The 20,753-nt window shown below is 43.4% G+C and overlaps 2 protein-coding genes across 2 annotated transcripts; one reads left to right on the top strand and one right to left on the bottom strand.

Moving 5' to 3' along the window:
• The first annotated feature begins 2,828 nt into the window (after window positions 1-2,828).
• On the top strand, window positions 2,829-6,270 carry LOC147426522 (uncharacterized). Its single transcript, XM_086498935.1, has 4 exons — window positions 2,829-3,032; window positions 4,051-4,120; window positions 4,359-4,418; window positions 5,018-6,270. The coding sequence occupies exon 4, from the start codon at window positions 5,038-5,040 to the stop codon at window positions 6,130-6,132; it is 1,095 nt and encodes a 364-aa protein (XP_086355061.1). The 5' UTR covers window positions 2,829-3,032; window positions 4,051-4,120; window positions 4,359-4,418; window positions 5,018-5,037; the 3' UTR covers window positions 6,133-6,270.
• Window positions 6,271-8,609: 2,339 nt separating this feature from the next.
• LOC147426521 (FAD/NAD(P)-binding oxidoreductase family protein) lies at window positions 8,610-20,287 on the bottom strand. The gene is made up of 9 exons (XM_086498934.1): window positions 19,435-20,287; window positions 19,015-19,290; window positions 11,226-11,352; window positions 10,661-10,722; window positions 9,996-10,229; window positions 9,782-9,903; window positions 9,552-9,690; window positions 9,061-9,375; window positions 8,610-8,978 (listed from the first exon to the last, which is right to left on the bottom strand). Exons 1-8 carry the CDS (start codon window positions 20,188-20,190, stop codon window positions 9,217-9,219), a joined length of 1,875 nt encoding a protein of 624 aa, XP_086355060.1. The 5' UTR covers window positions 20,191-20,287; the 3' UTR covers window positions 8,610-8,978; window positions 9,061-9,216.
• Window positions 20,288-20,753: the final 466 nt, after the last annotated feature.

Raw genomic sequence — 20,753 nt, 5'->3', positions numbered from 1 at the left:
GTGGCTCTATGCAAGATGCTATTGAAAAGAGAAATTGTGCTTGGCACTGCCTTCGTCTTTATGAATGTGAAATTGGTGCACTTCAGAAAGTACAAAGACTAGAGGAGTTTACTTTTCGAAACGGCGTGCACTGATTGTGGGATACGCAGAACAGGAGTAGGGCCAGAAATCTCTAGGCTAATTTCAGCAAATGCAAGGTGAGGGCCTCTGTCTCGATGCAATAACCTATGCATGCATCTTGAACACATGCGACTCCATGCAAGATGATGATATGGGTTTAAAAATTCATTCTGATATTGTTAGCCAGGGGCTGTTGTAATGCCACGGTCCATATGTATGCCAAATGTGCTGCACTTCAAAAAGCACAAAAAGTGCTTGAGGAGCTTCCTATCCAAAATGTCGTCTCTTAGAGTGCATTGATTGTGGGATACGCACAACAAGAGCAGGGCCAAAAAGCTATAGGCTGGGCATAAAAGCTGGGCATAAAAATTCATGCTGATAGTGCTAGTCAGGGACTGTTGCAAAATATCGGTGTGCTTAGCAATGCCTTTGTTGATATGTATGCCAAATGTGGTGCTCTTGGGCCGGATGTTTTCTCTTGGAACACACTGATTGCAGGATACGACCAATAGGGGCAAAGACAGGAAGCTTGGGACTGTTTTCAAGATGCAAAGCAAGAGATGCTATCAGCTATGCATGCATCTTGAAGGTATGTAGCTCTATGCAAGATGCTCTTGAAAAGAGACGTCGTGGTTGGGCTTAGCCAGCTCGTGAGGACACTTGGGAATGACCCCGAGGCAACTATGGCCAACAGGAGAAGGGCTAGAAAGCTAGTGCTTGAGAAGCTTCCTGTCCGATACGTCCTCTCTTGGAGTGCATTGATTGTGGGATAGGCACAATAGGAGCAGTTCAGAAAGCTTTAGGTTGTTTTTAGCGGATGCAAAGCAAGGACCTCTCCTGATTCAATCTCACTCACAACAGGAGCAGGTCCAGAATGCTCTCGGTTGTTTTCAACGGATGTAAATCAAGGACCTCTCCTAATGCAATCACACAAGTGTGCATCTTGAAGGCATGTGGTTCTATGCAAGATGCTCTTGAAAATAAATGGTGTGCTTGGTACTGCGTTGGTCAATATGTGTGCCAAATGTGGTGCACTTCAGGAAGCACAAAAAGTGCTTGAGGAGCTTACTGTTTGGAATGGCGTGCACTGATTGCGGGATATGCACAACAAGAGCAAGGTAAAAAGCTCTAGGCTATTTTCAGCAGGTGCAAAGTGAGGGCCTCTCTCGTAATGCAATCACATACACGTGCAGCTTAAAGGCATGTGGCTCTACGCAAGATGTTGATATGGGCATAAAATTTCACACTGATATTGTTAGTCAGGGGTTGTTTAAAAAGATTTCATGCTTGGCAATGCCTTGGTTGACATGGTTGGTAAATGTGGTGCACTTCAAAGGTTTCCAGAAATTCTTGAAAATCTTCCTATCCGGAGTGTGTACTCTTGGAACGCACTGATTGCAGGATTTTCCCCACAAGGGAAGGGCTAGAAAGCTCTAGTATGTGTCCAATAAATGCGAAACAATGGCCTCTCTCTTAATTGCAAGATTTGCTTCAAAGGGCAGCGCCAGAAAGCTCTAGGCTTTTTTCAACAGATGCGAAGCGAGGGCTCTTAGAGAAAGATGTCGTGCTTGGACATGCTTTGATCGATATGTATGCCAATTGGGATGCCCCAAAGACTGCGACTTTGTGTATGTGTATGCGTGTGAGCCTACAGACGGACAATAAGGCAGATTCAACATACCTTGAAACCAAGTACAACAGAAGTAGCACAGGTAATGGTAGACATGATAGAAAAAGTGAATGCGACAGTTGACATGTTTGAAGAGGATGCCAATGGTAGAATGTATACTAGTGGGAAGGTGGCCGAACAATGTAAGGAAGATCTAGATGCAGATCCATCCAAGATTGTTCTTTGATCCACACGACCAATACCAAAGATACACTTATATTCCGTATTTTGATTTCTTTTATGTGATCCCGAAAGTACTTAGATTGCATCATGTACACGTTAAAACAATGAATTTGTCTCATTTTCATTCAAAAGATTGTAAATGAAGGTGACAAGGACTGAATAATTTTTGTAATGCCAAACAAAGGGACACATGGACAATACACGACGGCATGGCAACATGGAATGATACATGTCTTCATTAAACTGGTAATGAGTTCTTTTTTGTACAGCTTCACAATAAGAAAGTTCCTCCGACATCGTAGGAGAAACATAAGTACCCCTTCAACACTAGAGGTGATAAAAGTGGCGGGAAAGGGGACGTTCCTTACGATATTATTATAAATGTGAAGAATGGTGCGAACTCCACACCATACATACGTATGGTTTTTTCTTTTTTATATGGGCACAAGCATCACAAATGCATCCCTCTCCATTTTTATTATAATGTGCAAATTTTTACATCTACACATCTTTTACTACAAAATCTCGTTTGTGATGCAAGGTCATAGAGTTTTTGACGAAAGATTCGAAGAGAGATGCTATGGAGCTTTTAGAATAAGAGATGATATGATGTGAAAGGTACAACGTTGCTCCTCTTGTTTAATTCACACCATTTTCATAGCAAACCAATCAAGCCATACTAGTTACTTGGTGAGCCCAAGGCTCTTTTTCTTATCTTTGATCTCACAAGCCACCCACGTGGCGCATCCACAACACACACAAAAAACAACACATCGACGCCGCCAAGTGAAGAAAAGCAAGTTAAAAAGGGAAGTTGAGTATAGGCTAAGGACGACAGATGACGAGCAGCCAGGGAGAAAAATAGGAAGGCATTGACAGAGGAAAAGGAGGGAGCGCACAATCGGGAAAGAGAGCTGGCAGGGGACGGCAAGAAGTTGGAACCGTCGGACAAGGAAGCAGCACAAAGGAGGCCGACAAGCCAAGTGCAGCGCTGGCGAACCTAAGAAGCCAACGAGTAGATAGCAGCGCAAGGAGAGGAAACCGGACTGCAACATCGAAGGTTAGTAGAGGGGGGAAGAATCTGACGATCAACAATGCTTTTAAAAAGGTCATTCCCATAGTACCATAAAAGGAAGGGACAATGGATTGCTGTGAGGAAGGAGGGAGCTAATTTAGAGGGGGCACAGCAAGCCGAGACGAGCTGTAGATAGCAACACAATCAAAGAGTAGTTGTTTTTTTTAGTTTGGCATGCACGAATGCAAGAGGATGAAAGAGCAGACGGCCAGCCTCTAGCACAAAACCCCCATGGCATCAACCCTCGGCCTCGACACCGAACCTCACATCTTTTGCAGTGACTACATCATCTCGCCACTTGTCATCTCATATGAACCCAACTTCTTCATAGCCACAAAGGTCAATATGAATAGCTTTCGAGAACTTTATCAGACTCGAATTGCTCTCACTGTTGTTTTTTGCAGCAAACAATTATGTCTTGAGCAAACTGGTGCACTTCACGATGAAATTTTCACCTGATTGGCTAAACTCAAGACGCCCGTCGTCATGCAACCTTACATAGGGAAAGCAGCAGACGAGCGTACTGTCCAACCGATGCAAGCTCGCTTGGATCTGACCTTGGAAAGAGATCTCCATGTTGTGGCCCCAAGCGAGCAATCCAGCTGGTCCCATGAACAGAACCTTGTTTGGAAAGACTCTTAGAGTTCTCGAGAATAGACCCTACATGTGATAGCATGTTATTGCATCGTCAACGAGTTGCATAAGTTAGGAGAGGCCCTGCTTGGTCTACAGGGAGAGGACGCACTGCAAATAGGAAGCTAGCTACAGTATAAGGTAGGAGAAGGAATTGACAGCCGACGAGAGAGACATAGTGTAATTCTAATGAGGAAAAATCTACCGAAAAGCACCAATAACTCTTATGTAGCGGACCTTCGACATAGAACATAAATTAGATCTGCTTCTCTTTAAGCTTAAACATAAAGTATATCTGCTTCTCTCTAATTTTAACCAATATGCCACATCTCCTGTATTTGTCTTAATGCATATTTTTGTGTCTGGCAAGGAGGACATCTACTCACAACACTGGACTTTTTCATTGCACGAGCGCAAATCCAACTCGACAACACAACAAGGTTCTTTTCTTGTATCCAATCCCCCATGTCTATGCGTTTGCTTGGCGCAACACATAAACGCTACGAGGCAGGGCACGGCTTCTGTTTCTTATAATTTTTGAAGAGACCACAATGCCAGCTCTCCACCATACTTTTGTATGGCACTTTTGCATGATGTGCATTGTATACCTTCCAATCTCAATCTATGACGTTTCACTGCAAGATGTAATGTTTAACCATTCACATTGCTTGTTTGTAGCTTGACTCAAATATTGGCTTGTACCTTGGACAATTGAAAAGAACCACTACAGCATTCCAGGTCAGTAAAGCACTTCATTTATTGTTGCAGTTCATTAATGCTTTATCCATTTGCTTGTTTTAGAATTTTGTACATTGCTTCCTTTGGTTCATTTTACTTCGACGTTGTTTTCAAAACTATACATTCATGTTAATTGCGCACGCAACTCTTTGCATACAATTATTAGCCAATGCATGTGGTCTAATATCAATCTCTATTATTTGATGCACACAACTTTGTATCCTCCCATAACAAACATAATAACAATTTTTTAAAATGGGTGCTTCTTTTTGAAACTCAAAACTCAACTAACTCTCTCAAAAACCACTAATAATTGATGCATTTAACTCTCTCTCCTCCCATAAACATAATAGCATTTAGTAAATGTATGTTCATTTCACGCAGTGTCACCGTTGCAAAATTACTCGTGCTCTTATCTCCTTTAGTGCTAGATGGTAAATGTCAATTTGCACATGTCCTATTATATTCTGTAGATCTGTAGATGTTACATAGTGAGGCCCACCAAGCAAGACTAGTTGTTTTTTCTTTTGCTATACTATAGTGCGTTGCCACGTCGGTGCCCCCATTTGGTCTAACGACGACGTCTTTTTGAAACGCAGGGAAGTGCAGACTCGTGGATATGGAGGGGGATGCACCGATGGGGGAAGACGATGGTCCAATACCAGGGGAGCTCTCTGGCCCATCTCCTCTGAGACATCCATGGAGGGACCACTACGGCTTCCTCCTCAACCTCACCAAAGACGAGGAAACGGCATACGAGCAGGCGAACGCCAATGTGCTGCGCGCAGAACTTGATTGGAAGAGCATGCAAGATGCTGTAGTTGGCAAACCCTGGTTCTCCAAGGAGCTCACACGCGCATATGCTTCCCCTAACTCAATGTCGCGCTCGCCACTCGTCCTTGCATCAGATGACCTCAGAAATCTCCTCAAAAGCGAGGGTATCCCCCCGAATCGCAGGCAAAAGGTCTGGATGGGCCTCTCCGGGGCATCCAGCTTAAAACTCCATTGTGCGCCCGGCTACTACACACAACTGCGTCAAATGCCGTGCTCAGATACAGACAAAGGGGACATCGAGAAAGACCTCCATCGCACCTGTGCATCGCACCCGTGGTTTGAGACGGATGAGGCTCGGATTCTTCTCCGCTCAGTATTGTCCGCCTATGCGACGCGAAACCCCGAAGTGGGTTATTCGCAGGGCCTGAATTCTATTGTAGGTATGCTTTTATTGGTCACTCATGCTGATGAGGAAGCCACATTTTGGCTACTGGCAGCACTTGTAGAGAAGATACTTCCAAAGGGAATGTATAATAGGAATCTAGACTTTGCAAAAGGGCTGATGTATAAATTCGAGAAGCTCATGTACCAAGCTTGCCCGGAGCTTCAAATGCATTTGCTAGCAGCGGTACAATACGAATGTGCCATGACTGTGTACCGATGGGTATATTCGCTTTGCTCAGGAGAGGATTTCCCTGCAGAAACTACTTTTCGCATATGGGACCTTCTGTTTACTGGTTTTGGGCCATCAGCAGAAATACTCCTTTTGGTTCCTCTGGCCGTTTTTCGCATCAATGAGGAAAAGCTTCTTCAACTGTATGAGGACAACAAGGTCCATGCCATGATTCAGCAATCGGCATTGCGCCTCACGGATGCCAACCTACTCGTAAGGTTGATATCTGATGGGCTTAATATGGTCTGTCCACCTTCTACAATGTAGGCCTTGGGTGCTGACTACCTTAAATTTGTAACCACTCCCACTCCCACCCACCCCACCCCACCAAAATGTAAACGTGTTTGTGTCTGTGAAATACAAGTATGTATCCATATGCATGTGCTTTTGTGTCAATGCTATGTGTGTGTCTCTGTGCGCGCGCATGTGTACACATATTGTTGCGTATGTCATTGTGGGGGGTTGTGTAGCTCTAGGGACTAATTTGATGGAGGAAGAAATCAAGTGTTTGCTTGCGGTTGGGTACAAGGCGGACACAAAAAGCGTTCCAACACCAACAAGAAGTGCAGCAACAACACCTTCAACCATAGCAAGAACGTCTATAAAGACAGATGGAAGCAACATAACTACCAAAATAAAGTCACGCAAAGCACTAGAACTTATGTTTGCATGGTTCTCACTCACATACCCCAAATGAAAGAGAACTTCTAATCTGACAGAGAAAATCATTCTGCATAATACCCAAAAATCAAGATATTACACCTTGTGTGTGCGTTCACGCATAAGGTCAACATTCTATTAAGCTTGATGATAATTATGCAGAGACAACAAAACAAGATCGATTGCTTATACAAATGCCACCAAGATAAACATATACATTTCCAATTTACTTCCGATAAGGCAAGAAGTTCCAAGGGAGAGGCAAACCAACTCGAACCAGAAAACAAAAAGTTGCGTCCTTCCCCTTCTTCCTTGTACTGAATACCAACATTTTTCACAAGTTACATAGCTTAGTGTCGTTGCCTGTATGACTTGAAGCAATGGAATTTCACTACCATCATAAAATATAATGGTTTATATAGCTTTTCAAAAAAAGAGTTAAGCATTACAAATTCAAGAATTCTCTGTTCATGTCATTATTGGTAAGACTAAGGTTCCAAGAAGACATTGACAAGAAGAAAATGGTGTTATAAGGGCAAATTGTTACAGCTCCTAGCAAGTAAGGCAATGGTCACACAAGGCTCAGTTATCAGTTATTTGGACAGATACCTGAGCTTGCGTTGTGGTCACGTGCATGTAACTGTGCCGGCTCAGTTCTACTATGCCTATTTTGGCACAGTTACATTTGGTAAGGCTCAGTTACAAGTTAAACTGAGCCTCGCACGACCACGCCATAAGAAGTTGTTTCCTTTCTCCAGAACCACAAGACTTTCTCCCACAATATAAAATAAAATTGTGAACTGCCGGTTCTTTTATCCCTTACTTTGAGCAGGGAAATCTGCGTCTTCATGGGGTGTCAAGAAGTACACTTTCCAGAGGTTGCACGCATCAGTTATGCAAGTCACCAATGGGGGTTGCTTTCCCAACAAAAAAAAATCAATCCAATACTCTCGAAAAACCTGAAAACAGCTACTATGCCCCTGCAGGATTTAGGTTTTCACTTGTGAAATAAAATTTGCAATTTGGAGTACCTATACATTTTTTCATGGTTCATTTTTTCACTTGTGAAAAATAATTAACAGAATCTCTAAACTTCCAATACCCAATTATCTCAATCTGCTTCCAAAATGCTCTTTGGGAACACTGTTTCAATCTCTAGACATAAGTAGATCGCAGCAATACCTGGAGAACCATACCTACATAGTAACAAGAAACATAGTTTCTTCCTCAAAGAAATGGACTGGCCATTTCCGACCATTCTGTTTCTAGAGACACTGCCTTTCTGACCTTTTTTGGGGGCAGTAAAAAGTTTGCATGACACTTTTTATTCTCAATCAATTATCTTCAACCCTGATTATCAATTTTATGCACTTGCATTTTGCGGTAGACAGACTCTACACTCTGTGCATGCTTCTCTCTTTCTCTCCGTCTCCCATTCTCTCCAAGAGTGTTTCCTGTAGCTTCTTTTTACACTTAATGTGGCTTGTGGCCATTTTGGATGGCTGTCTTTGTCCATGTCCTGTAATAGTTTCTACAGTCATTTTTTTAATCAAAAGACCTGCCGTTTCTCGACTGTTTTGACCTTGATCCAAACTCCGGTTTTTTTGTTTTGTTTCCATTTCTTGTGGTGACTGTGCATGCCTATTAGTCTGCTTGTAGCGCACATTAACTTTACAGACCTCTTTTTAACATCACATAGGAATCAACTTTGGCCCTCCTATTGCCACGTGCACATCCATCTCATGAAAGCGCCACCACCTGCCTCCCTTACTTTCTGCAGTTATGACATTACAACTTTTGACTCATTTTATAAAACATAGAAGAAGCTTGCCCACCAGCAAGTGAAGCATCTCTGAGTACATTTCTGTATTAGAAAAGAAGAGGGAAACAAAACTAGTAATAAAGAGACACGATTGCAAATGCACAAAATAACACAAAAATCACTGAGCTCTGCAAATTTACCTTCACCACTCTTGGAGATTCTTGTATCTGTAAGGTCAACCCATCCTAATTTAATCAAGAAGATATGGCAAAACAGCCAGATGCAGCGACATATGTGTGCTTGTAATGTATAGAGCCATCCCTACATCAAACAAACGGTAGCGGAAAGAGGCGGGAATCCGCAAAAATATTTGAGCACGACCAAAATTTGATGGGACGTATTCCTGTTGTGATATTACCCTCGGTTGCCCTCTAAGATGCTCAAATGCTAGCTGCTCCTCATCAATACCCAATAGTGCACTAATATAAACTGGTGTGGCCAGCTGCCTGTCAAAAAAGTGCCTTTCATCCACACAAAATTCCTCAAAGATATCTTCAAGGACCTGCTTGGATTGTTGATCTTTCAGGAGCGTGGCCAGGATGTATTAGGAGCCATCATATTGACAATAATGTGCACCGGCATTCATGCACTCCTGACGCCATTCTAAAACTGTATGACATGTTCCTGCTTGCTGAAAAATCAAGATTCAAAAGTTCAACGTAAGCTACTCCTGTCAATGTGTTTTTCAGATGGCAGCAGAAAAAATTAATCACCTTTGTATGTCAATTGGCTGTCCATATGGGAATGTTTGTATGAGTCACGACCAAAGTGATTGCAACCAGTTACAGCAGCGGCATTCATATGGGTTTGTAATGAACCGCCTCAACTGGGGGGCAACTATGATTGAAAATACACGACATCTCCTTTTTTCATACTGCAGTGAGCAGCTGTGTATCTGCAGCTTTGGCTGCAATTTCTTGTCCATCAAATTGTCCTATATCATGTCCTCCAACAGGTAGTAGCACATCCTCCAATCCAACACTAAACTCCTCTGGGTCCAGACCCTTTCTTTCACAGAAGGCAGATATCTGCCACAAAAAAGCATTGCTGTAGTTGACACAATCATTTTCAAACAATCATATAGTCAACCTAAATAGACTAAACTCATCCATGAAAATCCTGAAAGAAGGCAAAGCTTGAGCTGCACTGCCTCCTGTTTTTACGTATACTACACACATACAAAAATTGTACCACAGTAACTTACATGATTTGCCATTGCCATCCCACTAAGAGCTGCCGCCTCTAGATTAGAGCCAAGAAGCCAATCTCCACAAATTCCTACCCGTCCATGTGCATCGAAGATGCAAGGAACATGTGGACTGTTTACTGGGTTAGCAGCACCCCTGATTACAAGTTTTGAGAATGAAAATGTTTGGTATGAGTGGAAAATGTAGGAAATGAGGCCTGTCTATTCAGAATACAACACCCACTTACCAGAGCTGAACTTTCATATAAAGAGGAGCAGGTAATGAACCTTCTTCAAGACCCAGGGCTTTCTCAACACCTTGAAGCATCTCTTTTTTCACTCTTGCTGCTCTCACTGTTGGAATGCTTTCCTGAAATAAAAGGATAGCACAATTAACAGATTTTGCTCATATCTGACAAACCGAAAAACTTATATAAAAATATATTATAAACTGCATAGTACCTGTGGAACTTTGTTTTTCTTTCCGTATTTGGCCGTGCTAAAAAAGGTCCAGCAGTAAGGCCAACTATTTTGTGAAGCGTGCAGCTTAGCCGTGTTATTCCCCATCCATGACAACGAGTCGATGCCGGCTACAAACGCACCTTCTATTTGTTCATTCCCACTGGGTGAGATTGGAGTTGGTAGAGGTTGGTCAAATGCAGCCATGAGAGCCCATATTGAGCTGAGCTCAAGTCTCTACAGCATGTACCAAAGTTTCACAACTTTTACAACTACATCATTGAATTTAACTGAATTGACTCGATTTTACTGTGCAAACATGGCAAGACATGGAGAGAGAGAGAGAAGCCATGTGCACCTCCTAGAGCGGAGTGCTACGCATGCACGCGGAGTCAGAGATGAGACATATAAAGGAGAAAATAACGGTACCCGACAGGGGCAAAGGCTACTCCCCCCCACATGGGTTCATTAGCGCTTTTCATAACTTATAAATGCCAAAGATAAGGAGCACTAATCAACTATCATGATCCCTAATCACACATGTAATGCAATGCTACTCTACGGAAAAGCACCTTCTCCACAGATTCCATCGAGATTGACATAAAGAGAGAGTAGCTGAAACCATGAACCCGTTATAAAAGGAACTTTTCAAGAGCAAGGGTAGGAACCTTCATCTGTTTGGCCACAAGAGGAACTCCAATTGGTCCAAGCAAGCGATTAGCGCACTTTCCTGTAAACATAAAGTTCTTTCATCACTTATAGCCATCAGCATCGGCATAAAAGGCACTGCCTCTTGTTGTAAAGATTATGACAACAATTCTAAAAGAAAGATCTTAGCCTCTTTGTGAACAGTCTGCAAATGTTCCACATAAAACAACCCTTATAAACCGGTCTGGCCATAATTTACTCACTCGGTTGACTATGCCAAGGTATTCTATTTTATGCCTTATCATTTCTTTGCTAATTTTATGAGCTGCCTTGACAAAATAGTTGAATTCTGGGTTTTATCATTCTCCCATAATCTACAGCAAACATACTTAAGATTGGGCAAATACACAAAGTAAGAGAAGTCACAGTTAGTCAAACTATATTCTGATGCTTCCAAAAATCAAAATAATGCCATTTGTCACACAATGCAATTTTTTGGCGTTATAACTTGTGATTGATACTACTTACTAAGTTTAAAATTGGCACACAAGACATCTACTCATGAAACAAGTTGAATTCACATACCGTTGTGCGCTATGATAACGATATCGAATTCACCTTGACGGTTCTCATACTCACTAAGGTGCCATCTTCCATCCAACTCCTTCACCCTGCTTATCCAGCAAGGTCGTACAACATCAATCAATTCTCTCTACAGCCAACAAATAAATGCAATTAATCATTCTCTCTCTCTCTCTCTCTCTCTCTCTCTCTCTCTCTCAAAAAAGAGGTGGGGCTTGGTACCCTTTTGTAGTACGTAATCAAAGTTACAAGCCCGAAGGCATTTCATCTGCCCATAGGCACACAGGATATAACGGATCTGATAGTGAAAAAACCCCTAAAATATTCAAGATCCACAAACCGTAGGGGAAAAACCACCAGTGATACAAAGTTACAAAAGATGGTGAATTTACAAAAGCTAGGAGCAAGGGAGTGAGGGAAGAAAGTAACAGAGAGCTAAAGCACAAGCACGAAACCGAAACCTCCACCAAAGAATCTCCAAGAGCAAACTCCAAGTCTCCTTGGCATGACAAGAATGATGTGACTCTCCAGGTTCGGAAACGAGTCATCATTGTGATGCAGAAGGGCAAGCCAGTCGTCCTCAAAAGTTCGGTTGTCCGAACAAAACCCTGAATGAACTATCTAGTTGTTTTATAGTTAGATACTTTTGAACTTTGTTTGAGAAAGTATTGTTTGAAACTTTGTTTGAAATTTGTTTGAAATGGATGGTATCAGTTTTAAACCTGTCTTGGTGCCGATTTGAATTGTTTGACTCTGGTTTTAATACTGGTTTTAATGATTGGTGATTTTACTCCACCCGATGTTTGAGAATGCTTGTTCATACTCATGGCCCGGACCCTTGTGGTTATTTGCGGGAGGAGTATTGAATGATTGAAAAGTGTTGTTTTTACTCATGGCCCCGACCCTTGTGGTTATCACGAGGGGAGTTTTGTTGTTGTTACTCATGGCCCGGACCTGCATGGTTATTTACAGATGGAGTATTAAGAAGTATGAGCAGTGGTTACTCTCAGCACCTCCAAACGACGCAGCCTGCCATCTGGGCGTAAGGTGCAGCGGAATGAATGTTGAACTTTGCTCAAGATGAGTGCTCCGAATTGTGCTCAAGGTTCCTTTTATTTACGGAAGGGAGAGCCTTCCATTCCTTTCGTGAGAGAGTGCAATGGACACAAACAACGTGGATGAACACTGTCAATGAAGGTGTTGAGACTGAGAGATAGAGAGAGAAGAATACGACACCAGAATGTTGTCAAACCCTCCTCCGAAGGCCCCACTCTCTATGGCGAGAGCGGTCTACTTATGATTGCACAAATCTCTACAATGCTTGGACTTGCCGACGATATCAACGACGATGAGGATGACAACGAGACGGGCTGACATCTGAGAATGCCAAGGGCTGAAATCTGCAAATCTTTATCTGCTGAATTCTGACTCTATGTTGATGACGACGATGCGACGACGACGCGCTGAAAACGCAGATGCTGAAATCTGCGTTTCCCAGTCTGAAATCTGCAAACTACGCGGGATTTGACCGTGCGGCAAGGATCTGCTGCGGGAAGGTGAGATCTGCGAGGTTCGGGGGTTCTACTAGAGAAACTGACTGCTGAAAACTGAAAACGCTGGTCCTTCTTGAGGTCTTGTCGCGATAGATCTGCAAAACGCTGGACTGCCAGGCTGATGCAAAAACACTAGGGCTGAAAATGATCGTGGGGAAATCTGCTATCTGCTGTGAGAATCTGCTAACGCTAGAGACGATCTTGTAAGGTGCAGCAGAAGTGAATGTTGAACTTTGCTCAAGATGAGTGCTCCGAACTGTGCTAAAGGTTCCTTTTACTTACGGAAGGCTCTTTCCGTTCCTTTAGTGAGAGAGTGCAATGTACACAAACAAAGTGGTGAACACTGTGAATGAAGGTGCTCAGACTGATGAGAGGTAGAGAGAGAAGAATACGACACCAGAATGTTGTCAAACCCTCCTCCGAAGGCCCCACTCTCTATGGCGAGAGCGGTCTACTATTGATTGCACAAATCTCTACAATGCTTGGACTTGCCGACAATGTCGACGACGATGAGGACGACGACGAGACGGGCTGAAATCTGAAATCTGCAAATCTTTATCTGCTGAATTTTGACTCTATGTCGGTGACGATGTCAATGGCAATGATGCGACGATGACGCGCTGAAAACGCAGATGCTGAAATCTGCGTTTTCTGGGCTGAATCTGTAAACCTTGCGGAATCTGACCCCGTGCGGCGAGGATCTGCTGCGGGAAGGTGAGATCTGCTAGGTTCGGGGGTTCTACTACGGGTACTGAATGCTGAAAACTGAAAACGCTGGTGTTCCTTGATGTTTCGGCGCGGTGAATCTGCAAAATGCTGAAGTGTGATGCTGATGCAAAAACACTAGGGGCTGAGTTCTACTGCTGGGGAAAATCCACTAACACTAGGGCTGATCTGTTGTCGTGAAGTGGTTCTGTTGTGGCTACCAATGCCGAAGCTTCTTTGCAATGCAAAATCGCCAAGGTTGATCTGTCCTTGCAAAAACGCTAGCTTGATGCTGAGTTGCAAAAACGCTAGGTCATGCAGTCGGGGTCCTGCTGAGAAGGTGCCTGTTGAGCAGTGCTCCTGCTGCCTCTTCTTCCAGAAAGTGCTAGCTCTGGTTTGCTTATATATTATATTAGCAAAATTACCCTACCTAGTTCCCAACAAAAGTCACTAAAAAATAATAGGTGAAAAATGTCAAAAATAGAAAAATAGATTAAATGCACTAGAAAATTCCCCTGATGGATTCTGATGGGAATGCTAATGATCATGCTGTGTATAACCGAAGGATATGCATCTACTCTACGTGTTTGGTCATGCAAGGTATGCGAACAGACTCAAAGTGCCAAATCACTTCCTATTCTAGACTGACTTGACTGAACTAAACCCTTGTCATGTTATAGCTTGTCCACGGACACATAGGGTTGGATGTGTCACGTGACATCCCCTCCTTTTCAAAGTGAGGTACTGGTACCGAACTGTATGGCGTCGAGAAAGATCGCCAATAACATCCGAAATCTTGGAAAGGACTCTTCGCCGACCCACTCCGATGCGTGGGTCGTGCGATACTTGAACTTCATAAAGGTCTCCAACGCTTGCTTCTTTGGGCCGCACCGAAAGCGACACAAAATCTTAGGTAGCTCCTTCAATGCTTCAACGTCGTCTATGGATGTAGGTCCATCTTCTTCAAGAATCTCCAAGGCTGAAAATTCCTGAAACCACTTCTAACACAAAAACATGAACATACCTATTCCATGTAAAGTGACTCAAAAAAATCTCGTCTTCCTAAAAAGCTGTGCATGCAATGCAGATGAACAAAGTAACGGAGAGCCAAACTATTCATCAAACACACACAAACAATGGGGTCGAATCTTGTCTTTCTGATCTAAATCAATCAACTGTGGCAATTCACAACGGAAATGCCCATGCTTGGTGCTCATACTTTCTTGTGCTCTGTCTACAACTGTGTCGTGCCAAGAAAGAGACATGGAATGTGACTTCCTTGAATGCATACTTTTCAGCTTTTCATGAATAATCCGCATAAATCCGTGCTCATCCATGAGTGAAACGTGCTCAACGTCCAATATGTCATGCCTATGAAAAGGGATCACATAAAGATGTTGACTAAAATACAGGAAACGATCACGAATGAAACACTTGTACAATGCGTGTTGACGAATCATTCGAACACATAGTACTTCATGTAAGGGTTCTTTAAACCTAGGCTCGAGAGCCAACATCGGTTCGTCGTGTTTGACCGAATCTGCCTGGGGGGTGCTGTGGACCTCTACTCGAAAGTCAAGATCGATTCTTCGTGATTCGAATCTGCAACAAGGTTAGCTTCGCTAGAAAAAGCATCAACAAAACCATCATCCTTGTGAACAATCACATCTTGATCATACAAATCATCATACTCGTGAGAAATCACATCTTGATCAACATGCAATTCATCATGCTTGTGAGAAATCACATCCTGATCATCATGCAAATCATCATGCTTGTCATTCAAATCGTCATGCAAATCCTGTGTGTCATGCTTGGGAAAAGAAGAGACTAAGAGAGTCTCCTTCCGAATCTCTTCAATCTTCGCTTGCACATTAGAAATGAGAGAGGAAGAATGAACAACGTTCTTGCGATCCAATTCTGTTTTTCTTTCTACGTACTTGCGATCAAATTCTTTGGCCTCCAAGCGTAATTGCTCGCGCTCACGCCATAGTAACAGGGAACATGCGGAACGGGGCCCTCCCGTTCTTGGGACGTGTTCCCAAGCCCGGCGCCTCCTCGAAACGAGAACGGGACCGGGACGTCGTTCACTTCCCAAGCATAACAGGAACGGCAGCTGGAACGCAGAACGGCAAATCCGGAACACCAAGGTTTTTAAAAATGACAATTTGGGGCAGTTTTTTGAACTTTTGGGGGGTGTTATTTCCATCCTCTCCTATGCTACAACCTTATGAATGAACCTAACCCTAATTTTTGGTGCAGGTTTCACGATGGAAAGTCAGTCGACTTTTCGAGCTCGACTGATGTCGAGATTGCTTTTTAAGTTTGAAATATGTCTGAGAATTTGTTTGGTGATCCTGTTGGAATTTGTTTGAAATGGATGGTATCTGTTTTGAACCTGTTTTGGTGCTGATTTGAAATGTTTGACTCTGGTTTTAATACCGGTTTCATTGATTGGTGATTTTACTCTCGGGTGGAGAAGTGAGAAATATTGTTTTGGTATTGTTTGAACCTCAGAACGACGCATGCCGATGCCTGGGGAGTGTTCCGTTGTATGCTAGAAAACCTCCGAACGACGCAGGCCGATGCCTAGGGAGCGTTTGGTTGTACAGTCCTCTAAGCTCATGGCCCGAACTTTTTTAGGTTATTTGCGGGGGGAGTAGCGAGGTAGTTGTTGAGTGGCTTCATACTACAGACCGTTTGTCTCGGGGGAGTGCTCAGCGGCGCTATTTGTTGTGTCTTGTAACATGCATATGTCAGCATTTGTGTTGCATTATGATGTGCCAACCACTGAATATTCCTAATTGGATGAGATTGCCTGGGTATGTAATTTTAGTGCATCAAGACACTCATGGAAGATCAGTGTGGTCTGGGGGTGATGGCTAATTTTACTACGCCGAAATATCAAGAGTTTCGGTCTAAACGAAAGGAGAAGTTAACTCCTTGATCAAAAGGGCCGAAAGGAGAAGCCAACTCCTTGATCAAAAGAGCCGAAAGGAGAAGCTAACTCCTTAACAAAAAGAGCAAACTGATTGTCCCTCGGAAAGACCCTCGGAAATTTTTGAGCTAACTTGAGATGTTTTGCAGATATGCTATAATCGCAGACGATTACTCTCTTTCAAGAAGGGGAGATGTCACAAATTGCTGACGTATCAAAGGCCTGAAGAACGGAGCCAACTTACAGATGTCGGCCGAGGGGCCTAAACCCTAAGAAGAACAAGTAACAGAAGAAGAAGTCCTACCAACTTAAGGGGACCCCGTCTGATGGGGCACCAAGTGACATAAAGGATTAAAGGACCCGCATAGCAGCTGATGACATGGCAGTTTTCGAAAATTGCACTGACATGATGACGTGGCAGACTGTACGGGTTCTGCGTTTTGCAATGACTGCTGACGTGGCATTTGTACGAAATTCCGTGATTTACGCTGGCAACTTTTTGGCATTGCTTTTGGACCAGAAGCTTTTGAGTTTTGAAGGCTTTTCACTGCAACTGCTTTCCAAGCCAAGGGCCTTTAAATATAAGGTTAGGGCTCATTCTCTGGCATGCTTCCTAGAGAAGGTGCAGAGCGTAGAGTTCTGGCTTGTACTGTGTTGATGCAATATAAAGAAATACCGAAAGGGGCCCCAAGGTTTGGGGCCAATACTCTCTGGGGTGGAATTCCGCCACTCCGTGTCGCGTGTCGTCTCTTTCTCTTTTAGTTCAGTTGTTATTGAAGTGCTTAAAGTCTGTTCGGTCTGTTCTTTTCTATTTGCACGTGGTGCCCCCTTGTGACATGTCCTCGTCTTTGGCTGGTCTATAGCTGCTGTATGCTCCCTCTATGCGCTACCATGAAGGTTCCCTAGGAGGCAACTCAATGGCCTCAGAGATCAGTGATCAATGGAGGTACCTCTCCTTGCCTTGTTTTATGCCCTCAGCCTCCCTGCCAGTCAGCCCTCGTGGCATGCATAAATAGGGTTGATATAGATAAAGGATGCAAACACGGCCTGTAGGGCACTCAAGGACACTACAAAAATCAGAGAAAAACAACCCAAACGAGGAGACTCACAACAATTAGCCAAGGGTTTCAGAAGCACTCAAGGTATGAACAAGTATCATACATAAAGCACACATTGCAGCCAAGCACTTGTTGGCTTCAATGGGGAGAAATCCTAACGTCATTTGTGTTTGTACCTATTGGATATAGCACAATACGTCAATGCAAACTCAGAGCTTCAAAAGAAAGGTTCAAATTTGAGGGTGAAAAAAAAACGGGTTTCATAAATGCAAAACATTAAACATTTTGAAACATTTCATAGGTTTTGTACCCTTGCGGAACATGTTTCTATGCAACACTGCTATACGAACACAAAAAAAGCTCTCCCTGGGTAATAACATGGCCACACATGACCGAGGGGAGAAAAATCTACCTCACTCGGGGATACCAATGGACAAATCGAAAGAGATTTGAATTCTATCAAAAGAATCTCATTTACATTTCCCCATTAGTTCTTCATAAGCAACCTTGATTACACTTGAGAAAGTTACATTGATAAGTAACTCTCTAGAAGCAAACTTGTTTGACAGTCAAGGAGATTAAATTTGAGTGCATTTCATTGTTCATTCTCTCTCCCTGCACTTCCAACTTGACGACGACCATGGGTGAGCATGGATGGTAGTAGACCTATCTCAGCATGTTCAAGCATTAAGAACATCCTAGAAGGAATATCAACTAACATTGAAGAAGAACAACTCATGGTCGAAGAGATCAACAATCCACTCGAGTTGATGGGGCCTCAGCTCAACCAAGCCTCCCTTAAGCAGGAGGGGATGTCACCTGCACGTGGGGTCAATGGATCATGTGGACATACTACTATCATACTATGACCAAAGCCGAACCCATAGACAAGGAAAGCCTAGGGGGTTCTATACACATATCTATTTGAAACTGTTCACAAAACCTGCAAGACCAGACAGAGCCATCAGACCAAATGGAACCCCAGGCCCCTGCATAACCTGCTTTGCAAATGTTAGGTCTAGCTCTCTTAGCCAAAGGCGGCCCTGCGGGTCTATCTGTTGTCAGAGCGGAAGTTTGCTCTGAGACTCGGTGAGGACATGAATGGAAAGTATGCCCAGTTTGAAAACACTCAAAGCAAACAGGCGGCATTACTTGGTGGTCTAGACTACTGGTTGGCATGCTCGCACTCACATACCGACCAGAATTGTGTAACCATGAGAGAAAGGTCAATAGTAAACATATGGTGATGGTAAAGACCAAGAGACTAAACAGACAACCCTAACCATAAACCAACAAAAGAAATCTCGGTGACATTGTTACTCATCAAGATGCAACAATGAGAATTGCTACTAAGAGAATAAAAGAAATTGAGCATTCTTAAACCAAACCCAATGCAAAACATTTATATGTGTCACAAGAGCAATGATTTGATAAAAATCAGTTTGGCTCTGAAATTGGTTTGATGTGTTCATGCGCTCACCACATCTGCTCAATCTGAACAGTAAGTCGTAACTTAACTTACTCATAATTGGACATACCTTTGAAACCAAATGATCTGCAAACAAACGCATTCCATTGGTCGCAATATACTTCATTGATGATTGAAGTTCTGTGAACTTTCCCCCCATTTCCAAAGTCCCAACAACTCCCTTCCATTCCCTGACAGCACCTTCTTCCATCCATTGGTTAACCAATTTCTTAAACTTTGGGTCTGTGGCAGTGAAATACTGTGCTGCATGATCAAACGCTAACTGATCACCATTGATTTGAGCAACATGACGCGTTCCCATCCGCCCTCCTAAACCATGTTTCCCCTGTTCAAGAGCATATGAGAACCAATAACCTGGAAAGGCTGGGCAAATACGCTCTTTGCAGAGGAGCTATCTCCCTAGACTTAAGGATGTAATTGGAGGTCTGCAAAACAAGAACATCACCAAGCATAAATGAACCATACTGACCGTGTCAAAGAGAGTTGAACGAATGCCTTTTTCTTGAAGAGTCAGAGCACAAATAAGACCGGACATGCCTCCGCCAAGGATCGCTATCTTCGGATCTTTGCTGATTGGGGAGGTGATCCGGACTTGCTCCCTTATCTTAGGTGGTTTCTTTCTCTTCTCCAAAGACCCATTTACAGAAGAGTCTTTACCCTCACCCTCCCCTATATCTAAAGAGGAACTTCTGGGTATGCTAGAAGCTACTCTATCCGCAGAAATGGTTCTACCTTTGAATGTCCCGACAGGTCTACTTGCTCCCTTACCTTGTCTTCTTGGGCCCCCTGCAGAACCCTTCGGAGGTGAACTCTTCCCAGACTCCTTTCCATTTTGGCTTTTCTTGCTGCTAGATGAAGAAGATGAAGGTGGTGATGATGACTGCCGTAATCCTGGGGTAACAGACCTTTTCCTCCATTGAAACCCACCATCTCCACTAGTTTCCCCCTTGGAAGCTGCACACTTTGGAACCAAAACCCCAGGAAACACCCTATCCGAGGTCGTCAAGCCTGGTCTGCTAGACCTGTTAGCTACTCTCATTGCTCGCCCCAAGCTTTGGATATGACTACGAGCATCGCTAGCCTGCAGAATGTTCGCTTTGAATGATATTGTGATGAACGTTTGAGCTTGTAAAGGTGCGGGGCAACACGTACTTCTGGCTGTGCAGAGGTTCCCTATGAGCGACGAAGGGCTCAGAAAAACCGTGGTGGAATGAGAAGAGCACATTGAAGTGAGCAGAATGCGCTACTGCGGCACTACGAAGGAGGTCGTCGTCGGGAGACAAAGGCAACCAGCAGAACCTCCTAAAGCTCAAGCTCCCTAGTAGATAGATTTAATAAGCATAGAGAATAACAAACCAATTTAATGAAATAAATCTTTGTGAAGTCCTTCCATGTAAGACTCGTTCATCTCTTATTTTTATCCCCGAGAATCCCCTTTGATACTCACTTTTTGTACTTTTCATTCAAAAACGTGAGAGCCAGGATTGAACACGGGCAGTTCAAATCTCGACTCTGTATCGTCTGAGCTATCCCTTGAGGCTAGGTCCGTACGTTGCTTTAATTCCTCGTTGTATTGATAAAATAAATAAATCAACTGCACTGGCCTGCTCTCTCCTCCTCTCGCTCCTAGCTACGAAACCAAGTCAATAGAGAGCGCCTCCTTCTCTCGAGGACGCTACCGGCACTCTACGTCTAGGAAGTCTGAGAAAGACAAAGAGCCCTCTTGATGCGCCTCGTGCTACCTAGGGTCTTATGAGACAGAGCGACACAACATGGAATTTTGTGAAG

This window comes from Adiantum capillus-veneris, chromosome 24 (genome assembly GCF_014529385.1).
Source record: "Adiantum capillus-veneris isolate H3 chromosome 24, ASM1452938v2, whole genome shotgun sequence".
Classification (NCBI taxonomy): Eukaryota; Viridiplantae; Streptophyta; class Polypodiopsida; order Polypodiales; family Pteridaceae; genus Adiantum; species Adiantum capillus-veneris.
The sequence above is the reverse complement of the archived record's forward strand: the minus strand, read 5'-3'. Positions and strand labels throughout refer to the sequence as shown.